This window comes from Lonchura striata, chromosome 7 (genome assembly GCF_046129695.1).
Source record: "Lonchura striata isolate bLonStr1 chromosome 7, bLonStr1.mat, whole genome shotgun sequence".
Classification (NCBI taxonomy): domain Eukaryota; kingdom Metazoa; phylum Chordata; class Aves; order Passeriformes; family Estrildidae; genus Lonchura; species Lonchura striata.
Window position 1 is genome coordinate 25,110,627 of NC_134609.1, and position 13,635 is coordinate 25,124,261.

At 42.1% G+C, this 13,635-nt stretch overlaps 1 protein-coding gene across 2 annotated transcripts in view; it reads left to right on the forward strand.

The window, feature by feature from the left end:
• The first annotated feature begins 10,628 nt into the window (after positions 1–10,628).
• The window catches only part of TRUB1 (TruB pseudouridine synthase family member 1), a 32,425-nt gene continuing 29,418 nt past the window's right edge, over positions 10,629–13,635 (forward strand). For both annotated transcript variants that reach the window (XM_031505282.2, XM_021525924.3), the window contains exons 1-2: positions 10,629–10,786; positions 12,396–12,488. In XM_031505282.2, the coding sequence (XP_031361142.1) occupies positions 10,645–10,786; positions 12,396–12,488 (235 nt within the window). In that variant the 5' untranslated portion in view covers positions 10,629–10,644. The remainder of the gene's footprint in view (positions 10,787–12,395; positions 12,489–13,635) is intronic.

The window sequence follows — 13,635 nt, forward strand, 5'->3', positions numbered from 1 at the left end:
GGCATCTCCTATGGCTCCACTCTCATTTTATTCTGGTCAGACAATGTAGAGATCCCTGGGGAGAAATCAAGTGTACTGTGCTGCTCAATCACACAAACCCACAGTTTTCAGTGTTAAAACTATTGGACTTCAAAGCTAAACCCAGATGGATGTTTCTGAGGAGGAAAGCAGATCCTTTTAGTGTCTGAACCATTAAGTTGTACTTAAAAGAATGAGGGAAAGGTCTCAAAAGTCTTGTTTAATAGAAGCTGCTATTCTAGATTTTATTCCTCCTCCAGCTGGTATATCCTGCTCTGCAAGACACAGGGGAAAGCTAAGGCATTATTTAATGGGATTTCTCTGAAAGAGAAATCTTTAAGCTCTGCTATGGCACTAGAAGCAGGGGTGGCTGGGGGAGCTGTATGGCTGGTACCTGTCCAGGATTGTGTGCTGTGCAGACAGTCCTGGAGTGCGGAAGCAGAGAGGTTGTTATTCCATAAATCTGCCTCTGCCATATCCAAGACAAATCTAATTTAAACTTCATTTTTGAGGATTTAAGTGGGGAAAAGCCTTGTCCTTGTTTTTTGCACAAGACGTAAGCTTCCAGCAGCTGGAGCTGCTGGCCATGGAGCAGCTACAATAACTGATCTACTATTGCTGAAAAGTAACTTATTAATTTGACTGTCAAATCACAGATTTCTTGTAGAGTCTCTCTCTCCCACTGACAATATTGAATGGGCAGGTTCCCACACTGACTTTCTGAGTTGCTCTCATTTGCAGCAGTTCATCTGTTCCAACTCTTACCCCTTAAGCTGATTTTGACTGAAACAACTGTAAACTCTTTGCAGTTCATTCATTGGGGCTCTCACTTTGGCAGAGTATCAGACTGATGCCAAGACAACCATGGCTGTGGGATTTTTTTAAGGACGTTTAGTTCCTGCCATCTGTCTGTTGGCTCAACTCTAAGAAATTTAAATTGTACTGCCTTCCTAAAGTTGTTTTTTTCCCCCTTGGACTGCTGTCAGGATATGCAATCTGTCTCTGTGAGTGTTCCTCTGAGACAGTACTTGAGATGTGATAAAAAGCCTCCAATTCTTACATGTGTTACTTTATTTCTTAAGACCAGGTGATGATAACAGCACATTTACAATGCACATCACTTTAAAGGCAATGAGTAAAAAGAAGTTTCAACCTTTTAATGCAGACTTTGTGCATTTTAGGACTAGTATAGCAACATTTTCTATGTTATTTCTTAATTTTGGCCTATTAGACCACATTGTTTGGTCAAGCTGGGGTGTGAGATGAATGATTGGTTTTAGTGCTGCCACTAATCCAGGTTGGGGCTTTCTAGAGTGGAGCTATTTCATTCAGCAGTGCAGGCGTTGAGGAAGAAGTGTGGGTAGCTGCACTGCTTCTTGGTTGTGTGTAATTTAGTTAAATCCCATTTATTTTTCATATTTATTTTCCTCCAAGGTGTTTTGCAAGGAGCTGGTATTTCTCTGATGTTCTGTACTCCGTCCCATGAGCCTGTTTTTGCCACAGTGTTAGACAGCTGGACTTGAGTAACACTGAGACACAAACCTCAGAGCCAGTGCCATAAGCACCTGGTCCATTTTGATGCTGGCCAGTTGTACATAACCCATTAAAGGTTTAAACTTAGAAGTGGTTTATGAATGATTCCCATAAGAACAGGAAAACCCTACGAGAAGATGGGAGCAGAGGACCTCTTCTTAGCAGAAGGTGAGCTGTTCTTATGAAATTTCTGCTTTTGACAAAGTTAAGGTACATATTTTGTGGTCCTGTTTTCAGATATGACTTTTAAGACTGGGACATTCCCAGTGATAAATCTGAAAGTATGACAGATTCTGTCTGTTTTGGTTAATCAGTTATGAGCACATCAACATTTACATTACGATTTTAGAGACTGCTTGAGGGTCCACCTAGGCTTAGATGAGATCTTTTTTATCCTACAAGGTTTATTTATTTTAAAGACCTTAAAAATATTACATTAATAGTGTGTTTCTAGATATAACCCATACAAAAGAGACATTTAGTTTATAGAATGAAACAAAAAAACCCCTAAAAATCTGGGAGTGCAGCTGGTTAATCTCTGTGTTCTTGTCTAATAGTTTAAAAAAATACTGTCTTAGCTATAAAATACAATCCTTGCTTTAACAAAACACATCTTCACAGTCCTACTTGATTGCAAGGCTCACATTTTATCTATATAGCTGAAGTCCAAGTAAATGATCTTTGCTTTTAGCTGACTGCAGTGGTTTTGCAGAGAATGATGATAAATCTGCAACCAACAAAACCTAGATGTTTTCAGTTTCAATAAAAATTAGTTATTTTTTAAAGTGAGAATAACAACAAAGAGGCACAGATTAAACAATGTAGGATTTAGATAAATTTAGGGTTACAACAGTTCTCTTGCCTTCAGCCAGTATAATGAATAATTTAGAACCAAATGTAGGGGCACTCCAGGACTAAAGTATTGCACTATCTAATTTCTGTTGTTACTCTGAAGTGTAAGCAGCAAGGTTATTAAATATGAATGGAGTAATCAGACAAATTCTATGACTGTGTGCAGGAGCTTCTCATTAAAGATTCACAATGAACCATCCTGAAAGACTAAATAGACTGCACTGGATTTAAAAGTAATAAATATACTCCAGAAACAAAGTAATTTAATGACCTTCTTATGAATGATAAGGCTTAAGGCAAATGGATACTCAAGCAGAGTATCATCATTGAAGCTCTAACTCAAGTAGATCATCTTTGTACATCCCTCTTGATTATCTTTTGTCAAAACAGCTCTGCCATGGTGGCCCTGTTCAGTGCCTCTTTTCAATGCTGTGTTGATACCCTGGTAAGCTCAGCCACCACAGCCTGCCACGATTTCACTCCTGCAGAGGGTGATTGCTGCTCCTTAGCAGGACAGAGCACGTACCTTCAAGCCATGCTGGCAATTAGAGCATGATCTTCAGCATCCTTTACCTCTCACTGACTTCTACAGAGAGCACTCCTGGGATCAGGTTCTTCAGTTGTGTAAGTGAATACTGCTTCAAAGGGAAATTCTGAGCTAAAGGAAAAAATACTTCGGCCTTTTTTCAGCTTTCCAGGAAGGGGTTTTCAACATCTAACAGAGGAAAGGATTCTTTAGCTTATTTTTCTGTGTTTGAGATTAGATTCACTGTGTTTGAGATTAGATGTTCCTTTCAGAAGTGGAATGTGAATCAGGATACCAGAACAGCAATTCCTTCCTTCATCAGACAGTTTAAACAGAGATTCAAATTAAACAAAAAACAAAATTAAAATTGACTGACTTTCTAGTTTTGCAGTTCTAGCAAATTGGGATTTTTCCTAAACAAAAATATTTCTGAATAAATTTTCATTATCATTTTCCTACAGTGATTATTACAAACCCCAAACTTTCTCTTTGTCAGCTGTCTAGATAATATCCTTACTAATCCTGCAAGATAAAATAAGCAATGAAAGAATGATAAAAATACATTAAAACCTGGAAGAGATGCCAGAAAACCAGGAAATACTTGACTCCATTTTACTTTCCTTTCAAAGAAAAGTATAGGTCTTCAAATATGACAGGCAAAAAAATAATCTCAGGGTGCTCATTGTACATGATCAAGATATGGGATGGGATAACCCAGAGTGAGTGGAATATTGATTTAGGCATGTGTGCTAGTCAAAATATCTATTACTTTGTTCACACAGACATGGTAAATATGGAACATAATTCTAATGATTGCAACCCAGAATAGAAAAGCAGAAGTCATCAACTTTTTGATCTCCTTGTTTTTAACAAGGTACATGTAAAATCCATCTTTCTTCTCTCTGCAATTTTAAGTGCAACTTTATGAAAATAAAAAGCAGGCATTATCAATTTTAATCCTACAGTTGGCAATTAGCATCTTTACAGACTCTGAAGCCTAAACAATTAGAAGTTGAATAATTTATGGCAAACGGAACCATTTCTGTCAACAGTATTGTAACATGTATTTGAAGTATGCTTCACTGCCTGGAGCTGCTCCATGATTGATCCTGGAGCTCTCATTAGTGATGCAATTGCTGCCCTGCCCCTGGGCAATGGCTACTTCTGTTTGTCTGCACTTCTGAATTAATTGTAACTAAGTCGTGGGTACTTGTGCTTATTCAGGGGAGATTGTGATAATAAAAGGGGGTGGAGGAAGTGTGCTTTGGCTGCCCTCATGCTAGGATGGTGTCTTCCTGGCCAAACCTGCTGGAATGGCCACTGACTGCTCCGGCCAGGGAATACAGCAGACACTTCCTCAGCTCCAAGTTCATTCTTAGGACAATGGACAGCAAATCCACAGCTTTGAGTTCCTTATCCTAGGCTGTTGCCAGTGATGTTTATAAGCCACTCACAGCAAAGATGTTTAGCTGGGCAGAGAGCAGGGAGCAACTGCAAGGGATGAATGATCAGGTAGGTGAACTGTCTATCTTTGAAAGAGGGTCAAAAGGATTGAATACTTACAGGGAGTACAACACCAAAAAGGTGGCTTGGAGAAAAGCTGCCAGGTTAGACTCAGGCCTGTTTGTGCCCATGTGTGGGAGACTGATGTGGGGGATGTCTCTGGAGAAATTTGTTGATTGAGGTCATGTCTAGGGGTTGGCCATCTACTTATGTTCCTGCTGTTTCTGGCAGGAGGAACCTGAGATGCTTAACTATTGCCCTTTGTAGGGTTTCTAGACAGCTCTTCCTCTTCAGTGTGAGGACAGAGATTTCTTTCTTCTTATGAGCACATGTGTGTAGACCAGAGCTTTTAAGAGATTTTTACATTTTGGGCTGTAACTCCAGGACCTTCATGTGGAGTGAACCTTCATCACTGTGTTTCCTCTGGCTGCCATGTTTTCACGTGGCTGTTCAATTCCTTGTTGGGATTCACCCAGGCCAGGCCACTCTTGGGAAGAGTGTGAAGGCTTGGCAGATGGGAGAAAAAACTTATTAAAAAAATAATGGTGTGTGATATCCTGCATCTGCAGAGAATTATATTTCCCCGCATAATTTGTGTGTTTGTCCCCCTAAAAGCATCCATGCAATAGAAGATGGAGGATGCAGGGAGAAAGAGAACAGCTCTCAGGGACAAGGCAGCTTCCCTTGCAGTCCCTGAAGAGTCAGGCAGTCAGGGAGTGTGATGGGGGCCAGGGACACTGCAACCATCCGTGCCCTGCTCTGTTAATGATGCTCCAGATGCAGACAGAGGCTCAAGAGCTTTGCCCAGGAGGTCAAAATTTGCACCTCATAAAGAGATCAAAAAATTGAATTGGGTGTTAAGAATTTTGGATAGAAACATAAATCATAACAGAAGGTCATGCTATAAAACCAGAGCATGGCCAGATTTTAACTGCTTAGTAAAATACTGGCCACCCCATATCAAGAAGGATGTTATAAAATCTAAAAATAGATGAATAAGATACAATCACAATGAAGAATATAAGACAAAGAATAGCCTCTGTCCAAGAAGCCACGCAATAGGAAGCTTCAGAAAGACTTAATAGGATTCTTCATATTGAGAGGAGACAGATAGGGACGAGCAAGATATGATTTAAGACCTTTCAAGTCATGAAAGAGATAAAGGAATTGAATGTGTGAATTTTTCATTTTTCATGTACTAGAACTGGGAAGTACTTAGTCAAGGTAGCTCGAAATAAAGGCCAAAATAAATAGCACTCCTTCATAGACCCTCCAGCTAACTGACTTGAGAAAGTCACTGCACAGAGTAAAAATGGACCAATGGCTTCAGAGCAATTAGACAGAGTAGACAACAGCCAGAACACCTGTGGATAAAGGGCAAATATAATGGTCTATGTTCCAGCTTTGGCTAAAAATACCTCCAGCTGCTGACCACAAAAAGCTGGGAGTTATGTAAAGGGAGAAGGAAACTCCTCACAGTGCCATTCTTGTTTCCCCAGCCATTTCTCAGGCTTCCAGCAGTGGCACTGGGACCTGAGCTGCCCCTGTTTCTGCAGAGGAGATAGCTCTGCCACCACTGCAGGGACAGCCCAGTGAACCTGGAGGTGCAGGAGTTTTCTGGGAGAAGCTTTTCACTCTCCACAGGCGGGGCCTCCATAAACTTCAGCTTTCTTGTGCCAAGAAAATAACACATTTATTTTACTTTAACTTGAGTTTAATGGTAGATGTAGAAGGTGGTTTGTTTTTTGTTTTGTTTTGTTTTGTTTTCCTGGAGGTACAATCTCCTTCATCCCTTGAGTGAATAGGTGAGGAAAAGAGGTCACTTGAGGAGCTCAGGTGTGCTCTTTTCTGCACATTAATCTTAAACCATTAATCAGAGTCTGTATGTGTGCTCACAAGATGAGAAAGAGTTGCCAAAGGGCTGATAATTAACACATTTATTTGAATGCTGAAATTGTACAAAGCCAGTTGAGAAAATGAGTATAAATTTGAACTGCTAGTGAAGATACAGATCTAATTTTTTCCTTGTCTCCCAGAATCTCCAAATCAAGATTAAGTATTTTTTAAGAAAACACACTCCAGATCAACTCATTGTTGAATTTATTTTCTAGCTGTGGCATTACAGCTTGTCAGCTGTAAAAGTGTTTAGATCCTTTTAACCTTATGTTCTGAATTTACAGAGGGGCAGGTTGGACTTAAATGGTCCATATAAACAATCTCTCATATGCTGCCTTCTTCCACATGCACAGCTGGTGAGTTCTTCATCATTCCTAATTACGATGCAGGTTGATGGAAAATTACTTCTTTGACAGAATCTGTAGCAAGAAGTGGTGTGAATTTAAACAAGAATTGAGACTCCCACTGAGACTTTTATTAGCAGAAAAATCAAAGATCTGCAAAATGTATTTTCTTTTTTTTTTCCCTCAGCATTACTGAGTCTTCTGATTCCAGAGCATGCATAGACCTCTGCCATTACAGACAGACCTGGGCACATATCAGAGATTAAAAGTAACTTTCCAGATCTATCCCCACTAATGCAATATGTTTATAAAGGGTCCACAAGGAGCAGTTGAAAACTCTGTCATATTTTTCAGTATAACTACAGGTACCAGTGGTCAGGAAAAATTGCTGTTTTCTTGTTTAGCTGTTTGCCAAAACTGCATTTCACATAAAGAAGAAATATCTAGAAGCATTTGGATCCTACTATAGTCTGTCCAGTACAATTCAAATTGGCACTATGTCTGCATTTAATCAGCTCCCCAAAATGTCTGCTTGTCTAAACTATTCTCAATGAAAAAGAATCCCACTAATAACAGAGAATCTAGCATAAAAATCTAAAGAAACTATTTCTATAAATAATTAAGTCTAGACTTAAAATCCAGATTGGTGTAAACATTGACTGCTGATCTTCTGGACAAAATGCAAAAATCTGCTCAAATACTTGCGGTTTAGGAATCTGTTTTCATGGGGAGAATGACTAATTTACCAAACCTAGGGTTGGTGTATGCTGTGGGTAGTTCTATCTTTCCCTTACATTCTGTAGTTGACATTCTTTTTCCAAACCTGCTGCAGTTCAACAAGATCCTGAAGAACCTGCCTTTGTTCAGAAGAACCACTCACACATGATGAATGAACAATGTGCTTCATGCCTGTCTGAATGGGACTGAATGAACAAATTGTGTTATTTATCTACAACTTCTTATCCAAACACACGGAACACTTAAAGGGGAAAAAAATTAAATATTTTTGATAGTCCCTATTCCAGACAGAATCCCTCTGTCTGACAAGGGAGCTGTTTACATGACTGTGACCTGAACTTTCAAACAGCTGCAACTCTTTGTTTTACAGGAGACCCTGAGCTGTGCTTGACCTCCTTGGAGTTGTTTGAGTACAGATGATGAAGCTGGAATCATGAAATGAGTACAAACACAGGAATGGGCCCTTGCTGCTGAATCTGCTTCCAAAGCTATAATGCAGTTTCTTCTGCCTTGTGGTCTGTGAGCATTACCTCATCCAAAGCCAGTCTGAAATCACACAAAGCAGGGAACATCTTGCTGAAGGAGGTAGAAGGAAATGTTGCATCAGTTCTGCACAAGCAAGTCAGGGGTTTCTCCTCTCCTGCAATAGCACTCATCTGCTGTTTGCATGTACAGCAGCTACTACCCATTATCTCTTCTGTGCAATTGCAGGTCCTCAAGGCATTGCTTTGTGCAGTTCCAGTGACCTGAGTGGAGGATTTGGGCTGCCTCTACCAGACCCGTCATGTTCTGTGCACAAAACAACATCATCCTTTCTGCCATTTACTGAGCCACTTTATTAGGGTTGCAAATAAAGTCAATAGCTCTAATCATGCTTTTGGTCATTGTGAATCCTGGCTTGGCTAGGATTGGAGATAAACATCTCATTTCAAATAAGCTACTGAGCAGATGGTAATGACTTTTAATCACAAGCAACACAAGGAAAATCTGAAATAAAGCCCTTGAGATGAATAGTTTGGTACATAATTCCCACCATTTTGAATGCTGAATAACCTTGCCTCACAAAGAGCCATGTGAGATTTATGTACACATACACTTCCAGCAAACTAAAATACTGGCAGTCACTAATTGTTTTTCACAATTTTTTATTTTGGGCTCTTATCCAATGCCCACTGAAGTTAAACCAAACCTCTTCTTTCTAAGCCTTCAAAGACTCCATCTGCTGCAATTACAAAGTGTTGTGTTTTAATTATGGATGCAGAAGTTTGGGAGACCTACAAGAATTTCCTGCTCAATACTGAAAACAAGAGTGGGGGTAGTTTCTTTAGACACCTGAAACTCTTCCCTTAAAAAAAAAAAAAAAAAGAAAAAAAAGAAAAAAAGTTGTTAGCCATTTGCTGAAACAGTACTGGGGGTCAGACACTACCCTCAGCTCATAGCCTGTGTCAGGATAATGGCCTCATTTTTGACACTTCTCAGTTTAGGTCAATCCTGAGAAGACAGCACAGGGAGTTTTTTACAGGGCATGTCTGCTACTGCATTTTTGGAAAGTTGAGACACACTAAGGACTTTATGCCAAGAGTGGAGCTCTCATTTCTGTATAATCTCCCTCTGATCCACTGTGATGTGGTCAGAGCAGTCTGCTTGCCCAACGATATTGCTGGCCATGACAGTGTGGCAGGTTTGTATTTCAGTCCTTGTGCTGCAATCTCCCTGCCTGGAAGCTCACTAACACCATTTCTTAATGGTCATGTTTAAATAGTTTTGCTGGAGCCCACTTAGAGAACAATCTGTGTTCAAGAGCTTTTTAGCAGGGAATTGGCGAGAATTGGTTTCAAACAACCTGATTAAACCATGTCTGCAACAAAATCTCCATCACCATTTACAATATGCCTTCCAAAAAAGTGCTTAGATTTTAACTTCATGTAATCAGTAGTGGTTTTCCTGTTGAATTCTTCCACCAGTGTGGCTTTGCCATTTTATCTTCCAGAGAAGGACTCATACCCCAATTCCATGTCCTGCAAAGACCTGCACCACTCACCAGAGAATCCACCCTCGCAGCTTATGGTAACAGTGAATATTTCCACAGCCGCATTACAGCTCTGCACATGAGATCCAAGCAAATAAGGTGCCTGGATAATAATATGCATGAGAAAAGTGCAGGGGAGGCTGGTTGGCATTGCTGGAGGCAAGAAGCCATCCCCACTCATGGACACAGCGGTGGCAGCTGCAGCTGGAAGCGCTGTGCCCTCTGCAGCTCTGGGGAAGGCATGGAACGAACCACTCCAGCACAGGCTGGAAACCCACACAGGGACCTTGATCCTGCTCTGCACAGAGACAGCCATGGACTTCAGCAGGAAGATTTGCTTCTCTCAAGCTCTGGAAAGGTCTGGGAACATGCATGGCCCTTAGACATAGGTGTTCTTTTAGGTGCTTCTTCATGGTTTCATCTGCAGGCTCTTGCAAATGAATAAATCCATGAATGAAGCATCCAAGCTCTTGGTACCTTGCTCAAGCATGACTTGTTTAAATGTCTTGGCAGCGTTGTCAGAGAAACGAGTCTGTACGAATCAGAGCTGGAGAGGAAAACCCACACACTGTACTCATGAATGGAGGCGAGAGATCCGAGAGAAGCCTTCCCAACACTCTTTTTATTAAAACACGTACAGAGGCAGGAAGATTAATGGAAACAGCAACTAGTCAGCAGAATATCACAGAGTCAATTCGGTTGGAAAAGGCCTCTGAGATCATCGAGTGTAACCTATGACAGAACATCACTGTGTCGAGCAGACCGTGGCACATCCAGCCTTTGAGCACCTCAGGGACGGTGACTCCACCGCCTCCCTGGGCTGCCCGTCCCAGTGTCTAATCACCCTTTCTACAAAGAAATTCTTCCTAATACCCAAACTAATCCTCCCGGAGCAGTTCTTGTCCTGTCAAAATACAATTCTTTCCATCTGGGCATCGAAGGTACGGCTCACACTTGTCAGCGACCTTCCCCAGCGATGCCTGCAAACCGCTCTGCGTCTGGTGGAGCCGCCCCCAGACAATTTTGCGGTTGGTTTTTGGTTTAGATTTTTAGATTGATTGGCTTTAGATTTTAGCAAGGAGCTTTGCTCCGTTTCCACACTGAACATCCGCCGATGCCCTCGCCGGCGCCTCCCTGAGCGACCTCAAAGCGTCCCTCACGGCTCCTCCCTCGCGTCCCGCCCGCGCGGCGCGGCTGCCGGCGGCATGGCGGGGGAGGCGGGCGGCGCCGCGCTGGGCCGCGCCGCCGAGAAGCTCTTCTCGCTCAGCGGGCTCTTCGCCGTCCGCAAGCCCAAGGGACGCACCTCGGCCGCCGTGCTCAACCTGCTCAAGGAGAGGCTGCTGGCAGGTGAGCGGCGCAGGCCGGGCCGCCGCCTCCGCGCAGTGCGGGCCAGGCGTGCCCTGCCCGGATGGAGCCGGGTGTGCGCGGGCCTTGCGGTGCGGGAGCTACAGCTCCCGGCGGGTCACTTCACCCTCTGCTCCGCGCTTTGGGAATCGATGAACACGCGGGGTTTAGCTTCTCTTTGTGGGTTGGTTGTTTGTTTTGGTAGTACTTCATAGCCGTGGCACGGCCCACCTTCGGAGAATGGAGCCATTCCTGGGTGCGTCCTGGCCCGCTGCGCCAGGGGAGGCTCAGGCTGGACAATGGGAAGAATTTATTCACAGAAAGCGTTAATTGGGATGGGTGGAGCAGGGAGCTGGTGGAGTTGTGTCCTTGGAGGGCTTTAAGGAAAGACGGTCCCAGGCAGGCAGAGTTGGTCGCACTGCAGGGTGAGCTGTGGCACCACACGGCTCTTGTGGCAGGCACCTGCTGCGGGCAGGGGGCAGCGGGACGGAGCCCTGGAACTGGAGGGATGCGATTTTCCGAGCTGGAACCTGCGGTCCTGCTGGGCTCAGTGCAGGGCATCCCAGGCTGCTTGGAGAGCTGGGCCAGGGTCCCAGGGACAGCGTGTGCCCATCTGCTAGAACCAGCGCCAGCAGCATCTCTGCGGCACAGCACAGCACTGGCAGGGTGTTCTGCTGCAGTCCCACTGCCTATTGCCATTAAAAAAAATATCACCAAAGGAGTGAAAACCAAAGTGTTGAAAAAAGTTTGAAAGTCCTGGACAAAGTCTGCAGAAACTGCTCTTTCTGAGCAGTCAGATATTAAGGGAAAAAAAACCTCGAGATCATTGTAAAGGTGTGAGCAACTATGGCCTAGATTCTTTTAATAATGGATATGGGGACTTGATCATCTAGTCTGGGCTTTTAGGCACTTGCTGAGGAAGTGAGAACATACTTTCAGACTAGTGATTTACTCTGTAGTGAACTGTAGTGTAGGCACACACCTTATATGGAATTATCAGGTTCCTGAAATGGAGAGATAATAGATATGGATAAAGGAACTTAGAGCATTTGTCATATTTAATACTAATAAATACAGGGTATTGGATTCTGCAAAATTCCTGGAGTCATCAGCTGTGTAGGAAGTTTGCTATGTTGGGACACTGACAGGTTGAAAGCAGCAGTGAGTAAGTTCAGTCCACTGCAGAATTGCCATAGGGCTGTGTATATGCAAATAAACATGTCTCAGTATAAGGCAGTAAATACATCAAGAATTGGCTCAGATTATATAACATAAAACTTGTGTATAGTAGATGTTTTGAAGACTCTGCTGCTGGTTCTTCCATGCTTTGTTAATGAAACTTCACAGGTTTGCTACCAATACTTTCCAAAAAGCTGTTTGTAACAGTATGTGAGACTTCATTAGAATGTAAGCGAAAATACCTTGCAAATTGTTTGAGGTTGGGAGTAAATTTAAATTAATCATTGATCTTCAGCAGTGCAGTAATTTCTACACTGCTAATTAATAGTTTAAATATTTGATTTTTATTTCCTTTAGAAGTCTGGAAATGTGTGCCATTTTTCCTACATTCTAAGGCTATTTTATAATGCTTCCTTTTCATTTCTATTTGCAGAAGCTGGTGTGCAAACAAAAGGGAACAAAAGAAATCAGGTTTTGAAAATTGGACATGGAGGGACTTTGGACAGTGCAGCCACAGGAGTCCTGGGTAATGAAAAACATAATTATAGTCATCAAAATATGATTTCAGGAGACGTTTTCATGCCTGCGTGAAGTCGGGTGGAAGAACAATTTGGGATATACTTGGCAGGTCTGGGGGAAGGACAGAATACTGTGGAAGAATGGTCTGGGTTAAATTTCCTGTGCATATACTTCTACATGCATGTAACATGTTTCTTAGCAGAAGGCTGTGTTCTTCCTTCCTGCCTTCTCTCTTCCAAATCCTGAAACAACTTCTGGGTTATTACATGTGGGAAAATACAAACACTTGTGTAATGAATTGTAAATTACCTGAGAAATTGATGGCTTTTTTAACTTAAGCTGGGGATTTATAGTCATCATACTCTGTTGAATTATTTTGTCTCAAGGTAATGCTATTCTGGGATTTTGAGGGAGCTTTTAGAGCTGCTAATACATACCAAAAAAAAGATGTATAAGAACAATTCAGCTGCTGCTTGTCTTGAAGCTCAGCACAGAAATGCTTTTAGGTACCTGTCCTGTCTTGCTTCATAAAGAAGAATCTTCAAAGATATTTTGTCTTTTAATTTCAATATCAATCCATGAATTGAATTTTTTTGTTTTGTTAAAGAACAGGATGTGTCAATTGCTGGTGTTAAAACCTCAGCTGTGGGTGTGATTATTCCCACATCATACTTTGTCACCAGCAGTTTTATCGATAAGTAACATGCAGACTACAGCTTGCTTGGATCATAACCTTGTAGCTCTCCTTGGCTTGGAGAAATAACAGCTATACGTTTTTGCTGGTGAAAATAAACAGGTACAACTCTGAGTGTACACTGAAAGTAAATGATCTGAGTTTTGATGAATGACTTCTCTCAGAAGAATTCAGCTTCAAGGGCAGGTTGGTTGTTAAAAGTGTTGCTAGAGGTCTGTAGCTGGTAATTGTCACTTGTGAACATGGCAAAATGTGACATTCTTGGGTTAGAATGGAGCACTGCCTGGTTTGGTTTGAATTTCTTGTACTCTGTGGCCACTCACTAGAGAATTCAGTGTGCATTCCTGAAGCAGACATTTTCCTTTTACAAAGGTGTTCCCTCTGAGCATGCTACAACTTCTCATTGTGCAAAGTCAACAGCATTGATCCATAGGAAATGGAAAATCACTTGTGCTTTCTA